Here is a 26700-nt window from a genome sequence, read left to right on the forward strand (position 1 = left end):
CCCATTTTTACATTTCAAATTAGCATTTTCAAAAGTTATAGGTTCAATTAATAATTGTCTGACTTCTGGATCTGATACTCTTCTCTGAAATCAACTCTGGAAAAATAAATCAGTAGATGCTTCTTTTGAGCCCTGTGTGATTTTCATAAAAGATTCAGATCTCTTTCCTGATTCTTCAGTCTTGTCCCAAGCATTCAAAGTTACTAAAGACGTAGAGCCAAGATGTGGTCATTGAATTCACACTATCTTCTCAGTTCAGCAGATGGACCTTCCCCCTAATACTATTCTTGGGAAATATCAAAACCTCTACTCCTTATTCATTGTTCTATGACCTCTTCCTCTTTCCACCGTGTTCTCCATTGTTACATGGAGATGGGGCATGGGCACAGCCAGGAAGGCCACCAAGCAGTGGCTAGGGAAGCCAGGAGCAATGACAGCTTCAGAAGCCACTAAGAGATCTTCTGCCAAACACTGGATGCCAATATTGGGACGATTTTTTTTTTTTTTTTTTTTTTTTTGGTTTTTCGAGACAGGGTTTCCCTGTAGTTTCTAGAGCCTGTCCTGGAACTAGCTCTTGTAGACCAGGCTGGCCTCGAACTCAGAGATCTGCCTGCCTCTGCCTCCCGAGTGCTGGGATTAAAGGCGTGTGCCACCACCACCCGGCTGGGACGAAATTTTATAGATAAAAGAAGAGTAGGAGGAGGGACCAGTTGACCTTCCCTTTCTTACCTGAGAGCCAGCCAGCTCCTCCTCTCTCAAAAAGATCAAAAAGAATGAGGAATTCCAAGTCCCTCCCTTCTCCTTCCTGTCCATCTTCCCTATCATATTCCTTACTTCTCTATGATTAATTCCAGTTACCTAATTGCTGACTCTACCCCTGATTCAACAATAACTCTATTGACACAATCTAGGAGTGTCACATTGTGATCAAATATCTTGCAACAATTTGTTTTAGTTTTAAATACAAAAAGTGTCCCCTAAGACAGAGCTAGTTCACACTTTGATTTCAACCATTAATAATGTTTTCCTTAAGACATCCATAATAATTCACAAAGAAATATTTTTGGATATTTGTTGTATTTTGTTTTTCTGCACCATAAGTTATTCACTATGAGTATATATTAACAGAAAGAAAAACCTAAACAACATCATATTGTTATGAGGCAAATGGCCTTATCTGCTTAAACATAGTGACAGAGTCTCAGGGATATGCCCACCTCAATGAACAACACCTAGTAATTATTATATTGAGAAGTATAGAAAGCATGTAACAAGCATCTCCAAACATATTTATATACCAGCATGGCAAATCCACAAGGTAGAATCTATGACCTTCCTCATTTTGCTGATGAAAAATCTCACAGTTTATTATTACTTACTATAAGTAAAAGTAAATACTGAGAGTTCAATACCTAGGCAACCTTACACAAATGCATTTCAAGTGTTAATAATACTTAATAAATGTAATATTTCTTCCTTCTCTGTTAGCCTTATGTCATGTGGGAAGTCCTCCCCAATGGACTACCACACTAATGCAGATATATTTATTTCTAAATACTCTAAGATCCTAAAGATATGCTAGATAAGAAAAACTAAATGTTTTAGGATTTCCTTCTTAATATTTATTTTACATAAAGTATTTATCATCACCAGCTCTTATCAATAATTTTTGTTTCTAGAAATGCTTATTCTATATTTAAAAGTATTATGTAGACATGCAATGAAAAGCTTCAGTGAAAGTCAAAGTGCATGAAGGTAGTAATGCTACTGTTATTAAAGTCAGTCTAAGAGTCTAGTCTCAGAATTCTTATCCATCCCTTGAGTTTGTCCAATAGAACCTTGCCAAAGTCAGGGGCTACAATACTTCTCATAGAGTAGCAAGATAATGGTCATTATTGTTGAAGACTTGGCACAAAATTTCAACATTAACAAACTATCCTGCCTCATTCTCTCTGTTTCTATAGTCAGGAAAATTTTCCCCAAGGACTGACAAGTGGTCATGAGATGATCAAAATTAAAAACTGGGCTGGTTAGCACTCTATGTACCTCTCACTTCTTGATGCAGACTCCTGATACTTGCCTTTGATCTTGCATGTTACTCTGAATTGAAAAATTGTATACTGCATGCTGTGGGATAACCCTTCTGTATGCTGTGAATCTATGTCACTCTCGTTGGTTGATAATAAAAACTTCTTTGTTCTATAGCAAGGAAGAATATAGATAGGTGAGAAAGTCAAACTGCATTGGGCACCAGAGGTAAATGAAGCAGTGCTTTTTCTTCCCAGCTGCCCAGTCTCAATTACAAAGTGCTTGGTCTATAGTTCAGACTTATTATTAACTAGTTCTTACATTTAAATTAGCCCATTTCTATTAATCTATGTATCACCATGTAGCCATGGCTTTTACCAGGCTGCTGGCATCTTGTTTCTTGGGCATCTGGCTCAAGTGTCTTCTAGCTCCATCCTCCTTTCTCCATGAATTCAATTTGGCTTTATGACCTAGGAATAGTCTGCCTTGCTATAGGTCAAAGCAGCTTTTAATATCCACGGATGAAAACAACATATATTCACAGTGTAGGTTATATGACAGCAACTGCAGCTAAATTCTTGTACATTCCACTGTGATAATAGCAATTTGGACTTTTCCATCTTGTGCTTAAGGACATACTTCCACAGAAACTATGGGTAATAAAGATTAGTGAAATGATAAAAAACATGACAGGCCAGTGGATTACAATAAGTTTTTAAACTCGTTAACTGTTGAGAAAAATACATAGGTATACATTTATAAAAATTAAAATAAAAAAAACATTAAACTACTGCCAGAAATTAATTTAACACAGCAATTAAATAATTGCAAGCTATGGCATCCTTTTCAATATGTTAACTAGGCTTTTAAGAACTTTAAATTTCTAAAATAATTGAGTGAGAGTCTTTAAATAGAGCTCAAAGGACAGAAAGAACATTTTTTTAGTGTTCCTCGAGGATTTTGTTAAATGTGAAATTAAAAATGAACACTTTAGGTCCTTGGGCAGACAACAGTTCACTTACCAACTCTGTCTACCCTCTCAGGTTGCAACCAAAAGGAAGCAGTGATGAAACATAATCCCATGGCTGTATTTTGCAAATATGGTTAATATTTATTTAATAAAGTCAAAAGCAGTGACTGCAGAGATGACTCAGTCTGAAAAGTTCCAAGAAAGTATGAGGATCTGAGTTCAGATCCCAGAACCCACGTGAAAGCCAGGTGTGGTGGTACACATCTTTGAACGATACACAGTGAGGATGGAAACAGACAGATCCTTGGAGTTACATGACTAGCTATCCTAGCCAAATCGATGAACCCTAAATTTAATGAGAGATCCTTTCTTTAAAAATAAGGAGAACAGTTGAAGAGCAGTATTTGACATCAACTGTAGGCTTTCATACACATTTGCACACAGATTCACATCCATCTGCACATACACAAAATAAAAATAAGAGCAAACACTGAAAAAATTATTAAGTAGGATGTGAATATATTTTAGAGAACTATAATTGCTTCCCACTTAATGCTTCTGAAAACATAGTTTTAACTGTAGGCAAATTATAGTAACCTTTTAAAGCCTTAAATATCTCTATTCAAATAAACTTGTAATCCTCAGTGTTTCCTTGCAGACTATATATTTTAAAGATTATTTCCTGCAAAAGGGCAATGTTGCTGCAAACTAGTTATTTTCATGTTTCTGAACAACTTTTTAAACTAGAAGAAATAATACCACCATGATATAGTAAAGACAATGCCCTTCTGATATCAACTTCTTACATTTTCAAATACAATCTCTTAAATGATTCATTTAAAAATTTTTAATGACAGCATTGTTATATCCATTCCACTATTCCCACAAGAGGCTCTTCCGGGCTACTCTTTCTGAAAAGGTAAGGGTAAAATCTAGCTGCTGGTCTAGATTAACCCCGGAATTAATCTGACTTTAGTAAGTTAGGAGTTACAAATGTGGCAGAAATTTGCATGTTTGCTCTTTTAATTAGTGTCTATGACTGTAAAAAGACTTTCTTCCAACAAGCTTAAAAAGGAAGAGACAATTTTACCAAAAGCTCAGGAAAAGTGAAAAAAATACGCCAGGCAGTATGGGGCATGTGCTCTCTCTCCTGGTGTGGGTCTCCAGTTAAACCAGGATTTGGTTGGCCACTCCCACAAGTTCCAAGTCACCATTGTCCCAGCACATCTTGCAGGCCAGACAGATTACAGGTTGTTGATGGAGGGTTTTGTGGCTAGTTTGGTGTCCAGATTTCTCATTCTGTAGCCCGCAGAGCACCTTCCCATGCCTAACATGAGGAAGGGTAGAAGGCTTCATGACGGCACCAGTTCAGCCTCTCTACATCCTGAGTTGTGTGAATGTTGTCTTTCTGTGGGGCATTCTCTCGATAAGCGAATGATATGAAAAGAATAGGTGCTCCTAGGCTCTTTAAGAAAGAAGACTGAGCAAGCCATAGGATGGAAGCCAGTAAGAAGTGTTCCTCTATGGCTTCTGCTTCAGTTCCTGCCTCCAAATTCCTCCTTTGAATGTCTGCCCTGACTGACTTCCTTCAGTGATGGACGATAAGCTGTACTGTGAAATAAACCCTTTCCTCCAAAAGTTGCCTTTGCTCATGGTGTTTATATGGCAATAGAAAGCACACCAAGATGATCTCTGAAGCTTTTCTGATATGTTCACATTTCCTTTTAGAAAACAATTATTATTGCTGTCAACATTACTTGCATTACTGGGGATTAACTCCAGGGTTTGCACATGACACCCACACATTATACCACTGGACCACACCTGGTCTTGGTTCTCCTTTCATTAGGAAACCAGCTTTTTGCAGAGAGTAACTGTCAGTGTGGCTCTCAGCCACAAATGGAACATCTACCTATATCACTCCCTAACAAAATGGCTCAGGGACTATCGTAAAAAAAGGGGGGGGGCAGAAATTTTAAGAGCAGAGGTTGGGTAAGTCCAGAGTGAAACAAATGTCTTTTGCACTTGCTGGGACTTATGAACTCTTAACAGCTGTGGCTGCCTGCACAAGATTAATCCGGTCAGCAATCCATCATGGAAGAAGGGGTTCAAAGACCCCCACACTGACATGGAAGATACTGACAGCTAATGGCTTCTTGGGGTAGGGAGAGTCAGTTTTCTTTAAGGGGATAGTGGTGTCTTTTATGTTGAATTTGCTGGAGAGGATGATCTCACACTCGTGAGGATGTGTGCAGAACAAGCTGGACTAAGAGTGTTATCTGAGGAGGGAAGGGAAAGAACAAGAAGCTAGAAAAAATGTAATAGGGAGAGGGTGTGCATCTGGGAGTAGCTAAAGACGGGAGCAGGGAGTAAATACAATCGAAATATATTGAATGAAATTCTCAAATTTTAATTTTAAGACTAAAGAAAACAATTTTGGAAGCTACAAAAATTGCTCAGCCATCAGAAGTACTGTTGTGCTGTTGAAGGACTACAGTGTACTTTCCAGCACTCATACTAAGTGGTTAGTAATTTCCTATAATGCCAATTTCAGGGGCTTTGATACACTCTTCTGGCTTCCTTGGACCCATGTACACATGTGGCACACACACACACACACACACACACACACACACACACACACACACACACACAGTGGCTTGCTCCGGTACTCACAAGTGTTCTGAAGACCAATGCAGAGGATTGCCACAAATTCAAGGTTAGCCTGAGATACATGATAATTTCCAGGCTAGCTTAGACTTCAGAATTAGACCCTGTATCTTAACTCAGAGTTCCTTAACTCATCATCCCCACATGAAAGGAAAGTGCTGTTACAGATATTCCTGCAAGCTTTAAGTACAAGTGTATGCAGCAAAATTATCAAATTTTATTCAGAAAATGAACATCTTCTCCTTGGGATGTCAGTTAACATCTCCAAGGTCTTTCTACATACAAGTCACACTGCACTTATAACAATATATAGTATTGGTTAGGGAGCTGGGTTGTGCTTCTAAACAGAAACGGCAGCCTTTCTGTTTGCTGATTCATTATTCCCAGCTCTTCACTGTTAAACTGTTGGTGACTTGCTCAAACAAGTGTGTATTTTTCACATATGTTTTCTGTAGCTAAAGATTTATTTCGCCACAAGAGAAATTCAGAACATCTGGCAGTTTTGAAAACGATTCCTTCTTGATTTATTTAAGTATAATAAATGAATTTACATGACTACAATTCTGCATGTTATAGTAATAGACTTTAAGACTAATGAATCTTAGAATATGCTAAATAGGCATCCTTCTCAACTTCACTGGAATGACTCTCTAATCTACTTTTTCCTTTCATCTATTCTTCTAATTCATTACCTAATTGCCTTAGATATGAAAAGACATTTTACTTAAATGAGGCAGCGCCAGTAAAACAAATGAAGCTAACCCTTGCCTGTGATATCCATCCCGGTACTTAACCATTTATCCAAAAAAGATTATCTCTAAAGAGCCTCATGCGCATCCCTGTTCTGTCTGCCAATGACATATTCCAGAAGCATTTAATTAAATTTGCATTTGCGTAAAAACGTGTTTCTGCCTGTAAAAGTTTACCAAGTTTAAAGTTGGCTGGCAAATGACATTTTTAAAAAATAAGCATTAAATATTACCTGAACTCCATGCCCAAAATACCTCTTTGAATATTATGAAAACTCTTTTTTTGTATGATTCAGTAAAATTAATACCATCTGCTTCACAAGGAACAGAAAACATACAACTATGAACATCCAGGGTGATGATTAGGCACCTGCACCATAGTTCACTGAAGACATGGGCGTGACAGGAAGATGACAGCATAGGGTCACACAGCCCATGTCTGTTTCTTACTGGTGAGCTTTGTAGACAGTTTAGTGAAAAAGTTAGTTGTTGACAGGGGTTTCTGTCCTGCCTGGTCCCACAGCCGTTTAGCTCCAAAGAAACACGCAGAGGTCTACATTAATTATAAACTGATTGGCTTTTTAGCTCAGGCTTCTTAACTCTTGTAACTCACATTAGCCCATAATACTTGTCTGTGTTAGCCATGTGGCTTGGTACCTTTTTCGGTGAGGCATTCACATCTTGCTTGCTCAGTGTCTGGCTTCCTCTGTGTCTGGATGATGACTGCAAACTGACATTTCCTCTTCCCAGAATTCTCCTATTCTGGTTGCCCCGCCTTTACTTCCTGCCTGGTAGTCCCACATATACTTCCTGCCTGGCTACTCGCCAATTAGCATTTCATCAAAAACAATACAAGTGGCAGGATAAAAGACCATTGTCCCACAACACTTTCCCCCCCTTTTAAAAAAAATGCAAGAACTCTGAATCTAATATCCCTTGTTTGGCTTTTCTCCTGACCGTTATCCATAACAACTTGTAACCAACATTCTGAACAAAGGCGAACATCCATAATCCATTTTGGGGGAATGTGGGTGTAGTTTTCCAGGCTACTTCCTGCTGATTGGGGGCACTGATAATCTTGCTGCGGGACTGGGCAGAACAGAAACCTCTGTCAACAGTTAGTTGTGAAGATGTGTGCAAAGTAAGGCAGTTGGGACCCCGGCAAAGGCTGGAATGAGTAAAACTGACAGTGACTGAGTTGAACCTTGAAAATAGCTGCAGCTCTGCTGCCCCGGTAGGGTATCTAGGGAGCAGAGCTCTACATTCCATCTCAGGAATAGTATTTTGCAGATCTACCAAATACACAGTGTAGATCATAAGCAATGGTATTGCTCTTGAGGAGTGAATAGGAAAGCCTGACAACGTCTTGTCAGTCAGAATATAGAGATATCTGGCTAAGATACAAAACATCTTGTCAGAATAGGAATCTGTCCAGGTAGGTCATTGGAGATTCAAGCCCAAACAGTCCCAAGTCTACAGAAAAGAATGGTTGATTTTTCTTTATATGACTAAAATGTTACACAAAATGCACAGATCTACTCTTCTTCTTAACTGTCTCCCCTCTATGGATTATGATGTCATTAGGGAGGAATGTGAGAACATCTAACATTCTGTTTCTCTAGTTTCCCCTCTCCCTCTCCCCTTTCCTCCCTACTTTTTTATTTTCCCTCTTCCCTCCCTTCTCCCTTCCCGCCCCTTTCTTGGACCCTCTGTTATTCAAGGCAGAAACAGAGGTCCAAGACGTAAGGGGAAAAAAAAATAGAGCAAACCCCAACCTCTCTGTCCCTTTCTCTTCTCCAGCAAATTCTCCCAAAGCTGAGTGCACAGTTCCGGGATGATGCATCTGTAGAACCCACCCCAAACAGGCAAGGTAGGGAAGCCAGGCCAGAGTTCACAGGAAATGACAGGCTGATGAAGAACAGCCCACTAAGTTATTAAGATTGTCAACACTTGAAAGTCGAGACACATTTTGAAGTCAGAGGGTAACTGCCTATTAAAATCTAGAAGAGCTTCCTAGTTTTAAGTAAATACTTGTTCCATAAGTATTTTCTAACGATATGCACAATTTCTCAGTTTATGAATTCTACTTTCCCGTTTTTCCTCAGTGACCAGGTGCAGAGAGTCTTTTGAAAGGACTGAGGCAATATGGCAGCACAGGGAGAGCCTCCTGTTCAATTCAAGCTTGTCCTCGTGGGTGATGGTGGTACTGGGAAGACAACATTTGTAAAACGCCACTTGACTGGTGAATTTGAAAAGAAGTATGTGGCCACCCTGGGTGTGGAGGTACACCCCCTGAGGTTCCACACCAGCAGAGGCCCCATCAAGTTCAACGTCTGGGACACTGCTGGTCAGGAGAAGTTTGGGGGCCTAAGAGATGGCTATTACATTCAAGCCCAGGGTGCCATTATAATGTTTGATGTAACATCAAGAGTAACTTACAAGAACGTGCCCAACTGGCACAGAGACCTGGTTCGGGTGTGTGAAAGCATCCCCATTGTGCTGTGTGGCAACAAAGTGGATGTTAAAGGCAGGAAAGTGAAGGCAAAATCTATTGTCTTCCACCGCAAGAAGAACCTTCAGTATTATGACATTTCAGCGAAAAGCAACTACAACTTTGAGAAGCCCTTCCTCTGGCTCTCCAGAAAACTCACTGGAGACCCTAACTTGGAGTTTGTTGCCATGCCAGCTCTAGCCCCACCTGAGGTGGTCATGGACCCAGCGTTGGCAGTGCAATATGAGCGTGACTTAGAGGTGGCACAGACCACTGCCCTCCCTGATGAGGAGGATGATCTGTAGACAGTGAGGTTCTGAAGAGAGCAGAAGCCGAGATGTGCAGGCAATCGACCTGTGATGTCAGCAGTGTGGCCTCTGTGTCACCTTGCTGCCTAGGTAAGGACACTCATGGTCCGTGTCTAAAGTGCTGAAGGCAAAGGCTTTAGAGGAAATGTGGCTCTTACAAGACACCCTTCAGTTTCGGACTTGAAGGTTTGGCTGTCGGGGATACAGTTGCTTCTTCCCTGAGGTTCAAAATAAGAACGCTGCAATCACATCCCGTATTCTGTAGCAACATCTTGTTATTGTAATTTCATTCCTTTCATTTAGAATAAAGTTTCATTTCAAATACCAAAACAAAATTTCAGAATATAAATGGAATGTAAAAAGAAAAATATCTTCTAGAAAAAACATGTTCTGTTTCACAAAAGACTTCTTAAGAAACGTGGATTTTCATTCTTTCATCTGAAAATAATTTAATTTTCAGTGACCTCTTAAATATTAAGGATCAGCAGCTATAAACTTGTGATATTTAATGACTCCTATATTAGCTGTGTGGTTCGATGCAGGGTAGCATACATTTTTGAAAGTCTAATACATCTAATACAATGTACCAAGTTATATGCAACAATGCGAGACCTGGCAGATTAGATAAGTCGGAGGGGTTTTTTATTTGATTTTTCCCTTTTACCCTGCTGCGATATTGGGAATATATATTATATATATTATTAAGGACTATAAATATCCATGTTTACACACACATATATGTATACACACACACACACACACACACACACATCATATACATATCACAGCCAAGTAAAAAGTACAATGTGAGCCAAAAGCTTGATTCAAGAATATGTCAATGCATTTGCAATATAACCATGAAAATGAGATGCTCATGGGACACAGGAAAAACCAGCCAGTTCTCTTTGGCTTCTACCTATCTTAATGTCTGACATGGTCATCCTAACACTCTCTGCTTAGGCTTGGTACTCTGTGTCTGGCTCATATCCCAAAAGGCAAACTGGTACATTTGGAATGAAAAGCAAAGAGGATTTGCCATTTGGCAAATACCGCAGTATAATAAATCTTTCAGGCCAAGAGCATCAGGAATGTTAAAGAGTAAGCATAAAATAAGAAAAGCATAGTTATGCAGGCTCAAAACATTACTTATATATTTATGAAAACAAAAGAAATAATGTGTTTGTAATACAAAACCCTAATTGACCAAAGCTAATGTCACCAGGCATGGGAGAAAAGAAAAACATGAACACTTCGATGGGATTGCTGTCCAGATTGACTAACATGAAGTCAGTCAAACCCAAACTGACAGTCACTCTACAGAGTGCCAAGCAGGTACTCTCCAAATGAATCAGTGTCATCAAAGAGAAGCATAGGAAATCCAATATCAGAATGCAGGAAGCCTCAGAAATACAGCCCCAGAACTCCTGGAATGAGGTGAGGCTTGATTTCAATGCAGAGGAGAATACAGACAAATGAAAAATTTCAAATATGTATCACTATGAAGCCCCTCATTTTAATAACCATGCTGTGGCTCTACAAGGGAAAATTTCAGAAACTATTCACTAACACTTTTGTGGCCTGTAGAGACATGAATTCCTCCAAATAAAGTGAAGTGAATTGTGTTAGAAAGATGGATACAAAAACACTACCTCCCTAATCACTGGAGTATCCATGAGGATCCTTTGTGCTACTCTTCAAACATTCAAGAAATTATGTCCAATTGAAAAGGAGTGTGCCAGGAAAAGTGAGCTATATGTGGAATACAGAAGTTTACAAAGAAAATACAAACAGCAACCTCCACCTCTAATGCTTATTAGTAGAACAGAATAAGAATTGTCCTTATGAAAAGCTGGAGTCATGCATCCCTGCTATCATAGCTTGGAGTGACAGCCAAAGATGTTAGTATAGAATGGTTGACTGGGTGGTGGTACTGTGAGGGAAGTGGGTGAAGAGAGCACATGGGAGACAAATGAACCTGAGGCTGCACAGGAGGAGAGGTCAGAGTCAGCCCTCTGTACTAACCAAAACCTCCTCCACTCCTTCTCTGCCTAAGCTCCAAACCTGAGAAGCCATTCCAACCAACTGGACTTTTCAGCAGAGAGGCTGGGCCACTTACCCTTAGATATCAAAAGAGATCATAAAAGGTTGACGTCTTTAAGCAGTGTAGTTTTAGGTTTTGTTTTTTTAATGAAGCAAAACATTATAAAGAAAGGCTTACATATACACATAATTCATTCATTCATTCAAAAAGCATTGTGCTTAGTAACTATTAAGGACTACAATAAGCTCCTTGCTATGTATTTCAGTGTCACTGGAATAAAAATCATATACATGGGGAGGGAAGGAACACATCATATCTATAAAACATGAGAATAAGTTTCATGAAAGACTAGGCAGTGAGTATCGAACTGAAGCCAAGAGGTCATAGGAAGTCACTGTCAATGGGAGAAACAAGATGTGTGATAGCTCTTTACAACCACACACAACATAGTGTGAGTGCTCTAGAGAGAGCATGGTATGAGCCATACAGACATATGTCAACTCCTGAAAGAACATTATTGCTCCTGACTTTACATGTGAGTGGGTGTAACCTTAGTCAAGGACTGGAGCCCACACTTAATTGTCAACTTATACCTAGGAAGTCTTTGGTTGTCTTATAATTTTACTGCCTACCACATGGGCTGCCATCTAGTAGGAAAAAACATATTATTCTAAATGTTTCCAGAAAGGGAGAAAGGCTAAGAAAAGAGGGTAGGAGGAAGAATTGGGGGTATTGTCCCTTAGCTAGCATTCCACATTTCCACACACCTGCACACACAGTGAGTCTCAAACTCCTCAACATATTAGACTACCTAGAAATTTATAAAATCCTTATATCCAAGCTTCTTTTACACATATAACTTCGAACTTTTGAGTGGGCTCAGCACAAAATTTCAACAAAAAGTCAACTTTGAAGACAGATTTTCCCATCATATTTCACCCTTGCGTTGTGACAGGAGGAAGGCAATCCCTGAGTAATTTTCTACCGAGACTTTTCAATATTAAAGATGGAAATTAATAGAGATTCTAATTCAGCTAGATAATATTTAAGAAAGAACAGAATGTTCAAGTCCAGGTCTAAACATCATTGGAGATTACCGAAAACAGAAAAACAGCTTGAAAACTCAGACTCCATCCCTATGCACTGACAATGCATGTAAGGGACTATACTGCTGTTATTTGCTCAGTAGACCATCCAGGATAAATATTGTAAGATGAGACAATCTATTTAAATGACTGCTGTATCATAATGTTGTTCAATGTCCTAGGTCTGGGTATTAGCCCAGCACCAAAATGGAGATATTTTCCAAACAATGGTTGTGTTGTTTCTGATGAATTAAAAAGAATGCCATGGAATCAGTAACTTAGAGAAAACTATAGAACAATCCAGAAGTGGATACACCATATTTAGTGTTTTAAGAGACTTTGATTGCCCATACTGAGTAACCTCCCATTTTCTCTCAACTGTTGCTGGTCTGACATGTTCTACTGAATATCTTACTGATCTTATTTAAGAAATTTCACTTTCACTAAAATTTTTCCTTATGTCCTTTATGAAATTTTTCAACCTCCCCCATTGAAGTCCTGTGTTCTAATAAAGAGAGAAGATGCCATAGGGAAGGCATCTCTCTTTTACACAATTAAAGTCCATGGCAAGAAGGATCTGCTAGATCTGTTACCTTGGCTGGTAAGCTATATCTTCATTCCTTCATTAAATTCAGAAATGTCTGAGTTCTTTTTGGCTGTGTTATACGCATTTAGCTATTTTAATATTCACTTCATTCATGTACATGTGACCATAGAGTTGTGCATAGCTCTTTACTACCAGTTGGATGCAGATATTTTCTCTTCCTTTTGCTCATAATGTTCGGGCCAGTCGGTGCCTGACATCATTTGCCTGTAGCCCCTGACCAACCTGCCTCATGATTTTCATATTAACCTTCCAAGACAGCCCTTTCTTTTCAGTTAAGATAGATAGGTGTTGGCATTTACTATTTGTTAATACTCATACTAATCTGAGAGATAGATATTTACGATTTTTAATCAATTGAGAAGCACACAAGAGAATCATCTCAACTGGGCGGTGGTGGCGCATGCCTTTAATCCCAGCACTGGGGAGGCAGAGGCAGGCGGATCTCTGAGTTCGAGGCCAGCCTGGTCTACAAGAGCTAGTTCCAGGACAGGCTCTAGAAACTACAGGGAAACCCTGTCTTGAAAAACCAAAAAAAAAAAAAAAAGAGAATCATCTCTACCGCTCAGTAATAAGCAAAAAGTAATTATTCAGTAATAAGCAGAAATATGTTGAATTCAGAACTCCCAATCATGCATTCAATGTTATTTAATAGCATCCCAACTAGATGGAGTCTGATTTTACCCATCAGTTATGACATTATCCATTATCTGCAGTTTTCATTGTCAAGGGTTAAAAGCTTGATTTGAGGTCTATTGTTATGATACAATAAACAACTCTCCTTCCTAAGTATTTACTGTCTTTGTTTTGAGAATATAAAACATGACAATTGAATACGAAGGGGAGTGCTTCATTTCTTTCCTGTTCAACTCTTGTTTTACAGTCTTCTCTCTCTCTCTCTCTCTCTCTCTCTCTCTCTCTCTCTCTCTCTCTCTCTCTCTCTCTCTCTCTCTCTCTTTCTCTTGTGTGCCTGTGTGAGTGAATTTTACCAGGTGTTTTGGTGGGTTTTGCAGGTCCTTAAATGTATAAGCTTGATAGTGATTCAGACTAATTCATATTTCATTCACTGAGACAAGCTTCAGTAAACTTAATTACCTTCCTTAATGCCTTGATGTATCAATTTGCTCATTGAAAATATAGACCAAGCTATGAACTAGGCAAAACAGCTAGACACAATGTTAAATATAACAAACTTGGTACTATAAAAAATAATAATGCTATTCTAAATGACAGTATAACCTAACTATAACAGGTTTCTTCTCCAGTTAACAAGTATTTGAATGATTTTGTTCCTATCAAATGAACATAATATTTTACTCAATCACCTTTGACCCAAGGGCTGCCACAGTATGTTTTCACATTCAATCTCACTTAATTCCTTTCAGTCTCTCTCTTCCCCCTTCTCAGATCTTCCCTATCTCTGAAATATTTTCCTATTAGTTTCTCTAGGCCAAGAATCATATCTGTGCCATCTTTATCCATTGCAAACATGGTTATGAATACAAACAGTTAATTAAATAATACATTATTCCCAAGTGACCGCATTTCTGGATCTCTGAGCCACAAGTAGAGGGCCCCACCTTCATCTAGCAACTCATTTTCTGAGGATTCTAGCTAAGCGTTCATTTTTCCTATTTCTATCCATCTCTGATCTGTGTACTGCCTCTTAACTAGCAGAACATTTTAAGCTGTGTGTTCTGTTTATACAAACACCCTTAAAATCCTTTCGTAGCTGTCCATCAGCAGTCACAGAATTCAAATTTTTTTTAACAAAAATCACTAATCACATTGATTTTCTGATTTTTTTATATTGTGATTTTTGCATGTTGGAGTATACATTTCATCTTTATTCTTAGAACATTGTCCTAATACTCAGCTCATCTCTATTTGATTCCACTCAACCCAACTTCTATACATATTTTATATGACAATATACTTCCCATTTACTTCTCTTCTTCCTTTTTGGCTTACATATCCCCTTCTGTATGCACCTGCAGTATCCTCTATTTGCCCTTTCATTGCACTTATTACAATTTAAAGGCAAGTTCAGTACCTTTCTCCTCCTTCAATTTATAAGTTTCTGGAGTAAAATCCAAGTTTTTCTTATATCTTATGATATTTCATAAGTTCAACAACATTCTTGGTAGTTAGTAGAGACAGTGATGATCTAAACAGACTTGGATGAGTAAACAGACTAGGAAAAGCAGTTCCACTGATATTAGAGACAGCTTGCATTCTACAGTCCTGCAGCCTTATTCAGCAGTTATTCTCGTGCTGAAAGCACCACTTCCTCAGGGGGAATGAGAGGAAGAGGTGTGACGGAACTGGAGCTTCATGATTCCACTATCAATGAAGACATTGCTTTTGACAGAATTCTGGGATCTTTCTGTCTTTTTTGGATCCTGGAATTCCTGCCACAGTTCATGGCTGGTGTGGAACCATCTTGAAATTCACTATCTCTTGGAAATACAATTTCCATCCTGAATAAGTTGTATTTTCAGATCAGGGCTTACCTTGCCACATTCTTGGGGCATTTTATTATGCATGCTATCTATATGATATCCTTCTTCTTCCATGTGGGATTATTCATAGCAACTTCACATCACAAGATATGGTATAATACCATAAGCACAATAATAAACAGAAAAGAAAATAATATGGCAGCCAAACTGTACAGAAAGGAACATTCTATGCTGCTACTAATATGTTCAGAATGTCCACAGACTATGATTACATATTGAAATACTGTAGGTAATCCATTTAATAAATACTTTTTGTAAATAACTTTATTTTAGTGTGATAACCTTCTTACAAGAGCATTTGACTTTTCCCATTACATATATAAATAAAAAGTTAGAAAATTTTAAAATGTCATCTGCCAAATATATTATTACTTATAGCTAGTAGCTGAGGTTTCTCTTTTAGTATGTGCTATGTATAATGTGAAATCAAGTGTGCATTTGTGTATGAGGGAGCACATATGTGCATGGATGCCAAAGGTTGTCATCAACTGTCATGTTTATCACTCTCCACATTGGGTACCATATGTAGGCAGAAGTTTCCTGTCATGACCACTCAGTTTCAAATAACCATTCTAAGGCTTATATTTGTTATAAATGCTCAGCCAATAGCTCAGGTTTATCACTAACTCTTGCATTTAAATTAGCCCATATTTCTTATTTATGCTCTGTCACATGTCTCATGACTTGTTACCTCATTTTCTACATGTGCTGCTTCCTTGGCAACTGACTGTCACCTCTACTGACTCTACCCCTTCTCATCCCAGCATCCTCAGTATGAAGTTCCACATAAATTGGCCTTGCTATAGGCCAATCAGCTTCTTTACTAACAAATGAGAGTAATACATATTCACAGTGTACAGAAAGATTATTTCATAGCATATATTCACAGGTAGGAGCTCCCACTTAAATCCAGTATTCAACAATTCAGTCTAACTAGCGAGCCAGCTTGGTGTAGGGAGCCTCTACCTCTGTCTTTTCATAATAAAAATTCTATGTCAAAGGGAGTTCATCTAAAGGGATACAAAATATTCTATCCTGCTAGGAAACTTAAGTTCAGAAAGTAAAAAACTCAAAAGTTTCAAGGAGTCCCTGAAACTGATCAGAATCACTAGGCGCTTCCCTCTCTAAATATATACTTGTAGTAATATGTAGGCAGAGACTGCTCTTTAGTTTCCCAACCACTCAGATCTGAATAGTCACATGGGAACTATATTAATTGCAACACTCTTTGGCCAATAACTTAGACATATTTCTAGCTAACTCTTACATCTTAAAGTCACCCATTTCTATTAATCTGCGAATCGCCATGAGTCTATGGCTTACTGGTAAGATTCTGGCTAGTGGCTGGTGGCTTTCTCCTTTGGCAGTTACTTGGCTTCTCCCTGACTCTGCCTACTTTCTCTCTATATCTCTGTTTGGAATTTCCACCTGGCTTTACTCTACTAAGGCATTGGTCAAAACAGTTTCTGTAATAACCAATAGTAGTAAAACATATTCATAGCATACAGAGGGGAGTCCCACATCACTGCTGAGTGAGACAGACAGGCTGAGCTGCCTGAAAGAGAGCAAAAAGCTAGGCTTACTTGAAGAGGCCCAGACCAGCTGAGCACCTGAAAAAGACACTCCCCAGACTGATGAGCTGCCTCAAGGAAGTGCACTGAATTTCCACTTTCTGGCTTGCATGAGCTATTACTCATACTGGTATGAGGTTCTAGTGATGTATCTGTTCTTGAGTAATTTCTACTCCTATAAAAATCCTCTTACCTATACTCCTGTAGTAACTCCAATGAAACTCATTGAGTCACCAAATTGGGATGGGTACACCTTTACGTTGGTCTGTTATCAGTTACCTATTTGGAGTAAGGAGATATTTGTTCAATTCTCCAAAGGACTAATACCACACAACACTTGGAAATAAGATTATAATATGCTTATCCATCATTTGTATAGATTCTAAGTATCTTAACTTCAGTCCTCATGGCTTTACCCACTGAGGAATCTCCCCAGTCCCATACTGAAGTCTCTTTATGGATATACAACTTCAGTGCTATTAGGTAAAAATTGCTCTGGTTCTAGACCCTAATGATGCAATCTATAGTTCCCTTTATGGCAAGGACTGCACACTTTACTTCATCTCCTTCGGAATCCTGCAGGTGAGTTTAACTGAATGTAATCACACAGAGACTCCCCTTTCAAACATAAGCTAAATTAGATCATTGACACCTATTCCAAATTTTACAGATAACAACTCCATTTTCTGCAACAATAAGAACATACAATATATTTATAAATAACTTTAATATCAACCAAGATCATAGGGTTTTGGCTCTACAAACCCATATAGAATGGTAATAGCCATCTATTGGAAATGTCTTTACAAAATAGGCAATAGTTTTTCTTTAATAGTATCTCCAGAAAGCTCATTTTTTAAATGACTGTCAATATTCTTTGTACCATTTATTTTTAAAGCTGTTTCCAAGCAACTGGGTAGATATTAAGATTACTATAATAATATTTTGTTTTCTTTAAACAATACAAGTATTGTCCTTACTACAGTGAAAGATATCTGATATTAAAAACAGAGCACAGGATTTGTTTTTGCTTAATGATGAGTTTTGGAATTTTAAAGACGCATTCATTTTCCAATTATGTTAAAATATTACTTTAGTCATTTTTAATTGCAAGTATCAAAGTAGAAGCAGATATTTTCAATGTCTACCAAGAAACAACAATGATCCAGCTGCTGTAAATTGTGAGAACTAAGTAGCACGTTTCCCTCCTTCTCTTCCTTCCCACACATAGCTAAATCTAAATCTAGATTTCCTCCAGGGTTCAGTGTTTTAATAGAGGCCTCCCAGGAAACTATATTGCATTCACAGTTCCCCCAAACCACAATTCTCCAAGTCAATAGCTGAACCAAGTTATTTCTGTTTTTCTTTTTTTAGTACATACTTAATATTTAATATATAGCTAACTATATGGCAATGCTTTAACTAGATCATCTGTTTTCAATACTCTTATAAGTACACAAAATTAAATAACTTGCCTGAAGGGTTGTAGGTGAAGTTTAACTGTGTCTGGTCTCAGCTACTCTGCTCTTCTGTGTCCTAAATCATGATGGACATGATGTGTAAAGAAGTCTCACACCTCTAGGCATCTTAAATCCACATGGCAAAGTAAAATCATCTGGAGAAAGTGACTTAAAATGGCTAGAAGGAAGACTGCCCCAATGAGTCCCTCGTGTGTTTCAAGAGTAATCAGTTGTGTGCCCTGTCCTGGTAGCAGTTCCCTCAAGAAACAGAGCTGAATGATTGTAGGCTCAAAACAGAACTGGTTGGGGTACCCAGCAGATTCTAATGAATTTTACTCTGGATATAGGAATATGTCTGCTGGAAGCAAGGTCAGATCCAAATTAGCTAGACCCAAATCTTGCAATCAGATGGGTAACTTTTCAAAACCTACAACAAAATGTTAATCTTGGTGTAGTTTGGATATTTAGAGTTTGATGTCAAGACCTGAATGTGAATTGTCTATCCCGAAACACACGCTGAAATTTGATTTCTAATGTAAAAATGTCAGGAGGTTGAGTCATAGGATCTTTACTCGTATTCTGCTAGAGATTTGGCTAGTTCATGTGGAAAGGAATTTGTTTTTCATGAGAGAAAGCTGATATAACAAAGGAAACCATGACTTAATCTCTCTCTTTCATGAGCAATTCATTACTGTCCTGCTAACCTCCATGCAAGGGCATGCCATTAGACACTGCTATTAAATCTGAATTTCTTATCCTTCAGAACTTTAAGACAAACAGAACTTGTGGTCTTTTTTATGTTTCTCAGTCTCGGTTCTTCCAAAACAGTAACAAAAAATAGATTAAGAAAACTGTTAAGAAATGAGATAAATTAAAAAAAAATCAGAATGTGTAGCAATGCGCTAGAAAAACAAGAAACACTAGAGCTTATTCCAAGAAACTAGCACAGAGAAAAATAAATACTGAAAACTGGAAATATGTCAGAGGAAGAAAGCTGGGTCTACAATGTGATTAAGCAATAGTAGACCTTCAGAAGACCCATGAGCATGTTTCCTGGTTGTCTGCTGCCAAGCTTGATGCTTCTTTTAAGAATTCAGTAAAAAACCAGTGGAGTCAATTACAAAATTTGGTACCAAGTGTCTAGCAATGGCTGGGTATCTGATTGCTGAACAGAAAAAAAAGGCTAATAACTAAACAAATAAGTAACTAAATCAAAATTTATAATTAAATATTTCTTTTGTATGGTGTAAGAGAGAAATTTGTCTCCAGCAGAATGAGAGAAAGCTTGTTTGAGTTCACAGCTTGTTCAATTCAGTTCTACTCCCTGGAAACATTTACAATGGAAGAAAGGTTAATAAGATCCCCTGGTGGTAGTCAGGGCATGGATGCTGGAGAGAAGGAAGAATGAATCCTTATTTCCATCCAATCTGTTTTGTCTTTTCCGTCTAATGAGACACGCCAAGCACTCCTATTATAGTAATTTACCATAATGTATATGGTGAGCTGACCCTGACACCATGCAATACAATGAATGTGTCTATTTCCCGAATAATTGAAAAACAGACACGAAAACATTTTCTTTAGGAATGGGCTATTAGATTGCCTGTACAGCATGCTGGCTACTGGAGCACTTAAGTGACTGACTATGCTACCTGTATTTATGTATTTCTAGACAGGCACAGCTGACGGTATAAACTCATTTTATGGGATTGCTAAAACAGCTGCGGGAAAGAGATAAAGACATTTAATCATTTTAATTTGCTATCACCTAAACACAATGGCACTGTAGCAAAATTGCCCAGGATTATTGAAAATAATCTGTCATCAGAATTGATGATATTTACCAAAGCACTTCCACTAGCAACCCTCAGCCTGTCTCGGCTTTTAAAAAAAATAGAAATCTACTTCATGCCAGCTGAGAGTGCCCTTGGTTCCCACCTGTGTCCATAAATAATAACAACATTAACCTCAACAAAACTGATTTTGGATAACGAGATTTTTTTTTCTTCCAAGTAGCAAATAATTATACTAGAAATGTAGATCAAAAGAAAGCGTATCCAGAAGCTGCGATTTAATATAAATGTCACGAAAGGCCACATTTAAAACTAAATTTAAAGAGAACCTAAACTATTATTCCCCCAAATAATTTCTATTTATGCAATTCTTAGCACATGTTAAAAGTCAACTATCTCAATCAACTCAGTGAGAAGAGAAATTAAATTCCAGAAGCTTATTATCCATTTCCAGAGAGATGATTTTCTTTAGACCAAACAAGTGACAGAAATGATCAGAGACAGAACAGTAGTCATGGTGACGGGATAAAGGTTGATTCCACTTCATCAGGGACTAACGCTGGGTCCAGAGTGGGAAGGTTGTGGCTTCCCATACCTGTGAAGACACTGACTTTCTTGGGCTGACAGTGAACAGATTCACAGCCGTGCTCCCCCACACTAGGAGGCTCAGTTCCTTGTGTGCCTGCTCACTAATCCTCACAGTTGTTACTGCTTCTTCCTTGGAATCCCAACAGCGTTTACTTTGGGGACAACCCAAACATTTATCATGAAAGATTTTCATAATCATAGAACTTGGAAAGCACTTTAGAACACAGACATCTGGAAGTGGCATTGGCAGATAAAGAGCGCCAGACATCGCTTACGGATAAATACAGGATGTTGGGGAAATTTGGGAACTGAGAACATTTTCCTCTGGCTTCAAAATCTCTCTGCTGTCACTTATGTCAGGGGTTCAGAAAGTTTGGCGAACCATCCGAATGAGGAAAAAGGTTTTACATGCGTCTGTGTTCCCAGCATCCTGTGCAGTATCCATACAAACCAGGCAGCAGAGAATAAGCTGTGGATAAAGGCTTAAATCAATAAAAAATGATGCTAACAAATATCCCTTGAGAAATGAAACTTGAATTTGTATTTATTATTTATTTATCCATTTATGTATTTATTTATGTTCTCTGTGCAGGCATGGATGTGCTATGGTATGCCAGTTTGGGATCAGAAGAGAACTTGCAGGAACTGGTTCTCTCCTTCAACCATGTTAAACTCAGATTCAAACTTAGGTCATTGTCCTTTGTCTGTACCTTTATTTTTTCTGCAACTAGGTATTACATCTCCTGAATACTGGCCGAGCATACTACCACTAAGGTACATCTTACACAAGAAGCCTTTGTATCATTTTAGACTTGAAAGAATATTGAAAATAATTTACTTCAACTTTCTTGTTTTATATTCAGCCAATACTATATCAAAGTATTGGTAATATATTATTTTAAATTTCAAATTTTGACTTTATGATTCTTATGATAAAATATAAATTCTACACTGCCCCATTATCCCAGTGGTTCTTAACCAGGGATTATGAGGTTCCTAGAAGACATTAGGAGACAGGTTTGATTCTATGATTTGGAACTGGGGTGACTCTGGGTAGTGAGGAAGCATCAGCTATGTTTCTGAGAACATGAAGGAACAAAAAGCAATGCTGAAGTGGTGTCAACAGAAACTGTCACAGTCCTCTTTGTAGAGGAACTGCTTTTTGCTCCTTCAGCTGTCTTTTTTTAAAATTTTTGACCAAGGCCAACTAGACTGGAACTGATGGAGCATGTGATCAAACCGGACTCTCTGAACGTGGCAGACAATGAGGGCTGACTGAGAAGCCAAAGAAAATGAATGGCACTGGGTTTTGATTCTACTGCATGTACTGGCTTTGTGGGAACCTAGTCTGTTTGGATCCTCACCTTCCTAGACCTGGATGGATGGGGGAGGAATTTGGACTTCCCACAGGGCAGGGAACCCTGACTGCTCCTTGGACTGGAGAGGGAGGAGGAGGGGGAATGGGGGAGGGGAAAGGAAATGGGAGGAGGGGAGGAGGTGAAAATTCGTAAAATTATATTAATTAAAAAAAGAAAAAAAATTATTTACTTTATTATTAAAATATTTTACAAATAAATAAATAAAAGCATTATACACAAAATTAAATGATGTGGGATTCCCCTCTGTATGCTGTGAATATCATTGGTTAATAAAGGAACTGTTTTGGGCCTATAGAACAGCTATAGGGGAACAGAGCTAAGTGGGGGGAACTAAACTGAATGCTGGGAGAAGGGCAGAGTCAGAGAGATGCCATGTAGCCCCGCCAGAGCTAAATGGAACTTTACCTGGTAAGCCACAGCCACACGGCCATACACAGATTAATGGAGATGGGTTAAATTAATATATAAGAGTTAGCCAATAAGAAGCTAGAGCTAATGGGTCAAACAGTGATTTAACTAATACAGTCTGTGTGATTATTTTGGGGATAAGCGACCAGGAATTAACTAGCAGCTTCCTTATTACAATTAAAGAGATTCCAAATCTGTACAACTCGATAGCCTTCTTCACAGTTTTGTAGAAGAAGCTGCCATTTTTGTAATTTTGTTGTTTAATGCATTCCTGAATACATTGATTGGGCAGGGGACAGAGATTCTGAATGAGCCACACACACTTGTATAAAGAAGAAATGCCATCCAGGCCACAATAGACTCCAACTCTCTCTACAAACACAGGTGTAGCAAAGAAGCACATTCAAAACTCTCTGAGCCTAAAAATGATTTCATTTAACATCAAAGCACCCGTTTTTAGACTATTGAGGTGATGTTTACCTTTCTTAAAACAGACCTGTAAGTAACTTGAGAGATGATTCTTACTTTGTTTGGAAAGCCATCAGGAGTTACCTAAAGTCACAATGCCCTAACTTTATTTGAGTAGTCACTACAATGTGGTGTGTGTACACACCAGCAGAGTGACCCAGCCTTCTCTGTCGTTATGAGTTTGTCAAGAATGGTCTTTTCCCAATTATTTTCTATTTAGATTGGATTCTTTGAGACATGAAATGCTAAAACTCTGATACTAGAGGGCAAGAGGCTTCTCTGAGTTTTTCATGAGTTACTCTGGGATAAATTTATCTGTACTGGGCAGAAGAAAGGTATAATTTAAACTGTAATGTCCCAAACAGGATTCAAACTTATTAAGAGGTCTGCAGCCATTACAGCCTAAGGAAGGAATTAGTTCTTTAGCACATTGTCGATTAGCACATTGTAGGTTTCTCCGGTAGATCATTTTCACCTCACTAATGATTTTGTATATGAAGTTCCTATTGCTCAGCATAATTGGATAGACAATCTGTCATTTCTTCACTGGATTGCTTTTGCATATCTTGCCAAACCCCACTGAATGTATTTGTGGAGCTATTTTTGCCTCTCAATTCTGCCTCATCAATTTGTCTATTTTATATAGAAAAAGAGGCTGCTGCTTGCTGGTCCCTGGATCAGAGCATTGAGTTAATGCCTCTGCACTCAGGCACTGGTCCACTAGTAAGACTGTTAGAGCAAAGCCTATCATATACTTTCTGCAAATTCAAGTGTCTCTTGAGTAAACCGTGTGGAATTGCTACGCATGGCAGGAGGCTGGACTACAGGTAGATAAAACCAGGCTTTGAGATTTCAGGAGCTTATAACTAACTAATTCACATTTGCTTTGTCATCTCTGTATGAGTTCCTGTGATCTTCACTTGGATTAAAATTCTTATACCTTGTTCTTATGTAATCTTGAGGGGGGGAGCATTGAATTTCACCCATAATTTTTAAAATGTGGAAAAATACTATTTAAATTTTAAAAAATTAGTTTCCAGATTCCCAGATGAAATATCACCTTTCTAGAGACAGAATTCAAGTGCTTAGGAGGTTCAGTAAGAAACTGGTCAGACTTCCACTTTTAACAAACTTCACACAAGAAAGAGGTCACATCTGGCCTTTTCACTACAGGACTACATAAAATCTGTTCTTCCTGTTCTCACCTGATGTCACTGTCTTGTCAAAGGCTGAGCACTCAGTTTTTTTTATTCACAACAACTTGAGCAGCAATGAGTATCTGTGTTCAGTGTTTATCACTGTAAAGAGAAACTTGACTGACCAAGGCTGAAAGAAGTATATAGTCATAAATATGTAAAAGGTAGGTTGTTGCCATGCCAATTTGGAAAGACAATTGTGTCTCCCTAGAGCCTATGACCTTTCTTTCAATAGGTTTTTGAGCAGGTTTGCAGTTTTTACATGAATTTCCTCCTGTGGAGCAGGTTTTAAATCCCCACTAACAGTCATGCCCTAATAATTCCAGTGAGAGCTTCTTGTCCAGCAGGTTAGTGTTGTCATTCATCAAGGCTGGGTAATACTATGGATGTCTTTTCTCTCCCAACATCCTGCCTAGCATTGTGTTTGCCATGCATCCAGGACAAGCTTTTCCTTAGACTCTGCCTTGGTCTCTGTATGTCCTTCAACCAAGGTATGTGTCATTTTCAGCAGTAGGGTCTTATCACCCAGCTCAGATGAGCAACCAAGGAAAATAGAAATATTCTACACTGTTTTGAAGGTTTCTGGGCCTTCTTGATCAAGAAGTCACAGAGAAACAACCCCCTCATCTGGCACTGGAATTTCTCTTTGATTACCTATGGTTTCTAGGATTGACATCATCCACCATAGTAGGGTATCTAACTACAAAGTTTTCTAATATACATTTAATTAACTTAGAGAGTAGTAGGTTTCTTAGAACTTTTTGAGTAGCCTCCCTTTCATTTCTTTGTCTCATTAATGCCCACTCCCCTTCCATCTTTATATCTGCTACTGTTCAGAGGAACAAAATAACATATATAGGAAGAGTTGTTTTCTTTAAAAAAATTTGTTAAGGAAACAAATATAGAGCTTGTGAAATGACTCAGCGGGTAAAGTATCAGCTTCATAAGTATAAGGACCTACATTTCTATGCCTTGCACTTTTGTGAAAATCCAGGTGTAATATCAACCACAGGTAACCCATGTTGGCAGACCAGTTTATAAAAAGAGCCAGATTCCAAGAGCTAGCTGGCGAGTCAACCTAGATAAGCTATTAGCTCCAGGTTCATTTATCTGAAGGTGTAAGTCACAAAACAATCCCACACCGGTTGGATTTATGATTAATAAAAGGGTTATTTATTTAAAGGAAAAACTTACAGATCACTGTCCTAGACAACAACCCTCTGCATGACCAGGAGAAGGGGTCTAGTAGCTGGAAGCAGGGGACTGAAGCAAGAGAGAGAGCTCACGGCTACCGCTGTTTTAAAAAGCAGCAGAGACCATGCCCAAGTGGGCTGGTATCTTAAAGGCTATTGGCTGAAGGAGCAGAAGGAGCTCCCGCAGCATTTATCTAAGATAGATAGTTGGATAAATAGATAGATAGATAGCTATAAGACGGAAAGCAACTGAAGAAGATACCTAGGTTGAAATCCAGCCTCTAAATAATCACAGAAAAGCAGGCATGCACACATACACACACAAACCAAGATAAAATGAATATAATTATGAGGAGTTATTTTACTTTCTATATAGAGTTATAAGGTAACATATGAGATCAATCCAACTTCCACTGGACCTTTAGAACAATGCTACGGGTGCAACTTAAAACTAGAGAATAAGAAGTTATAAGATTTTACTAAGGAAAGCAATTCAGATAAATCAGTCTGCTGGATGAAGTATTTCTTCTTCCTTTCGATTCACTGTGTGTGTTTGCAGCCTTCTAGGTATTTGAGTAACTAAGCAACAGGTGTGCAAAAAAAGCTGCTAGTTAAATTTGTTTCAAGAACTTGCTCTGACATCGAATTCTGTATCATAATCATTGTTTCTTTGAAGTATATTGCCGCGCACCTCCCCCCCATCCTGTGCTCTATGTGCTAGAACCCAGTTCGCGAGCTTCAGACAAGGGGCTGGAGATTGAGAAAACACACGCAGACAGACCAACACACGAACCTCTAATCACTGGTACAAAAGCCCTTCTTTAATAACACCATGGAGGCTTAAATACCTTGCAGTCAATGGCCAGCAGGTGAAAATCCCATCCTCTGATCCTCTAGGCAAAGCACAGCTTTTAGTAACTTTAATTAGAAAGCTCTAGACAGGGAAGAGCAGCTGAAGGCCAGAACTCAATTAGTCCCAATAGTATCTTACCATTATAAGCTAAAATTGGAGAGAACTCACCCACTTTGTCTATTATTTGTTTTCTAAATATTAAGTTAGCCACATGTAAGGTGTGTCCTTGTTAATGTCCTATTGATGTGAAGAGACACTATGACCAAGAAACTCTGATAAAGCATTTAATTTGGAACTTGCAGATGTGGCATTCCTCTCTGTAT

The 26700-nt window shown here is 38.4% G+C and overlaps 1 protein-coding gene across 1 annotated transcript; it reads left to right on the forward strand.

Moving 5' to 3' along the window:
- The first annotated feature begins 8562 nt into the window (after positions 1-8562).
- On the forward strand, positions 8563-9213 carry LOC119826773 (GTP-binding nuclear protein Ran-like). Its single transcript, XM_038348260.1, has one exon. The coding sequence runs from the start codon at positions 8563-8565 to the stop codon at positions 9211-9213; it is 651 nt and encodes a 216-aa protein (XP_038204188.1).
- Positions 9214-26700: the final 17487 nt, after the last annotated feature.

The sequence above is a fragment of the Arvicola amphibius genome, chromosome 11 (genome assembly GCF_903992535.2).
Source record: "Arvicola amphibius chromosome 11, mArvAmp1.2, whole genome shotgun sequence".
Lineage (NCBI taxonomy): Eukaryota > Metazoa > Chordata > Mammalia > Rodentia > Cricetidae > Arvicola > Arvicola amphibius.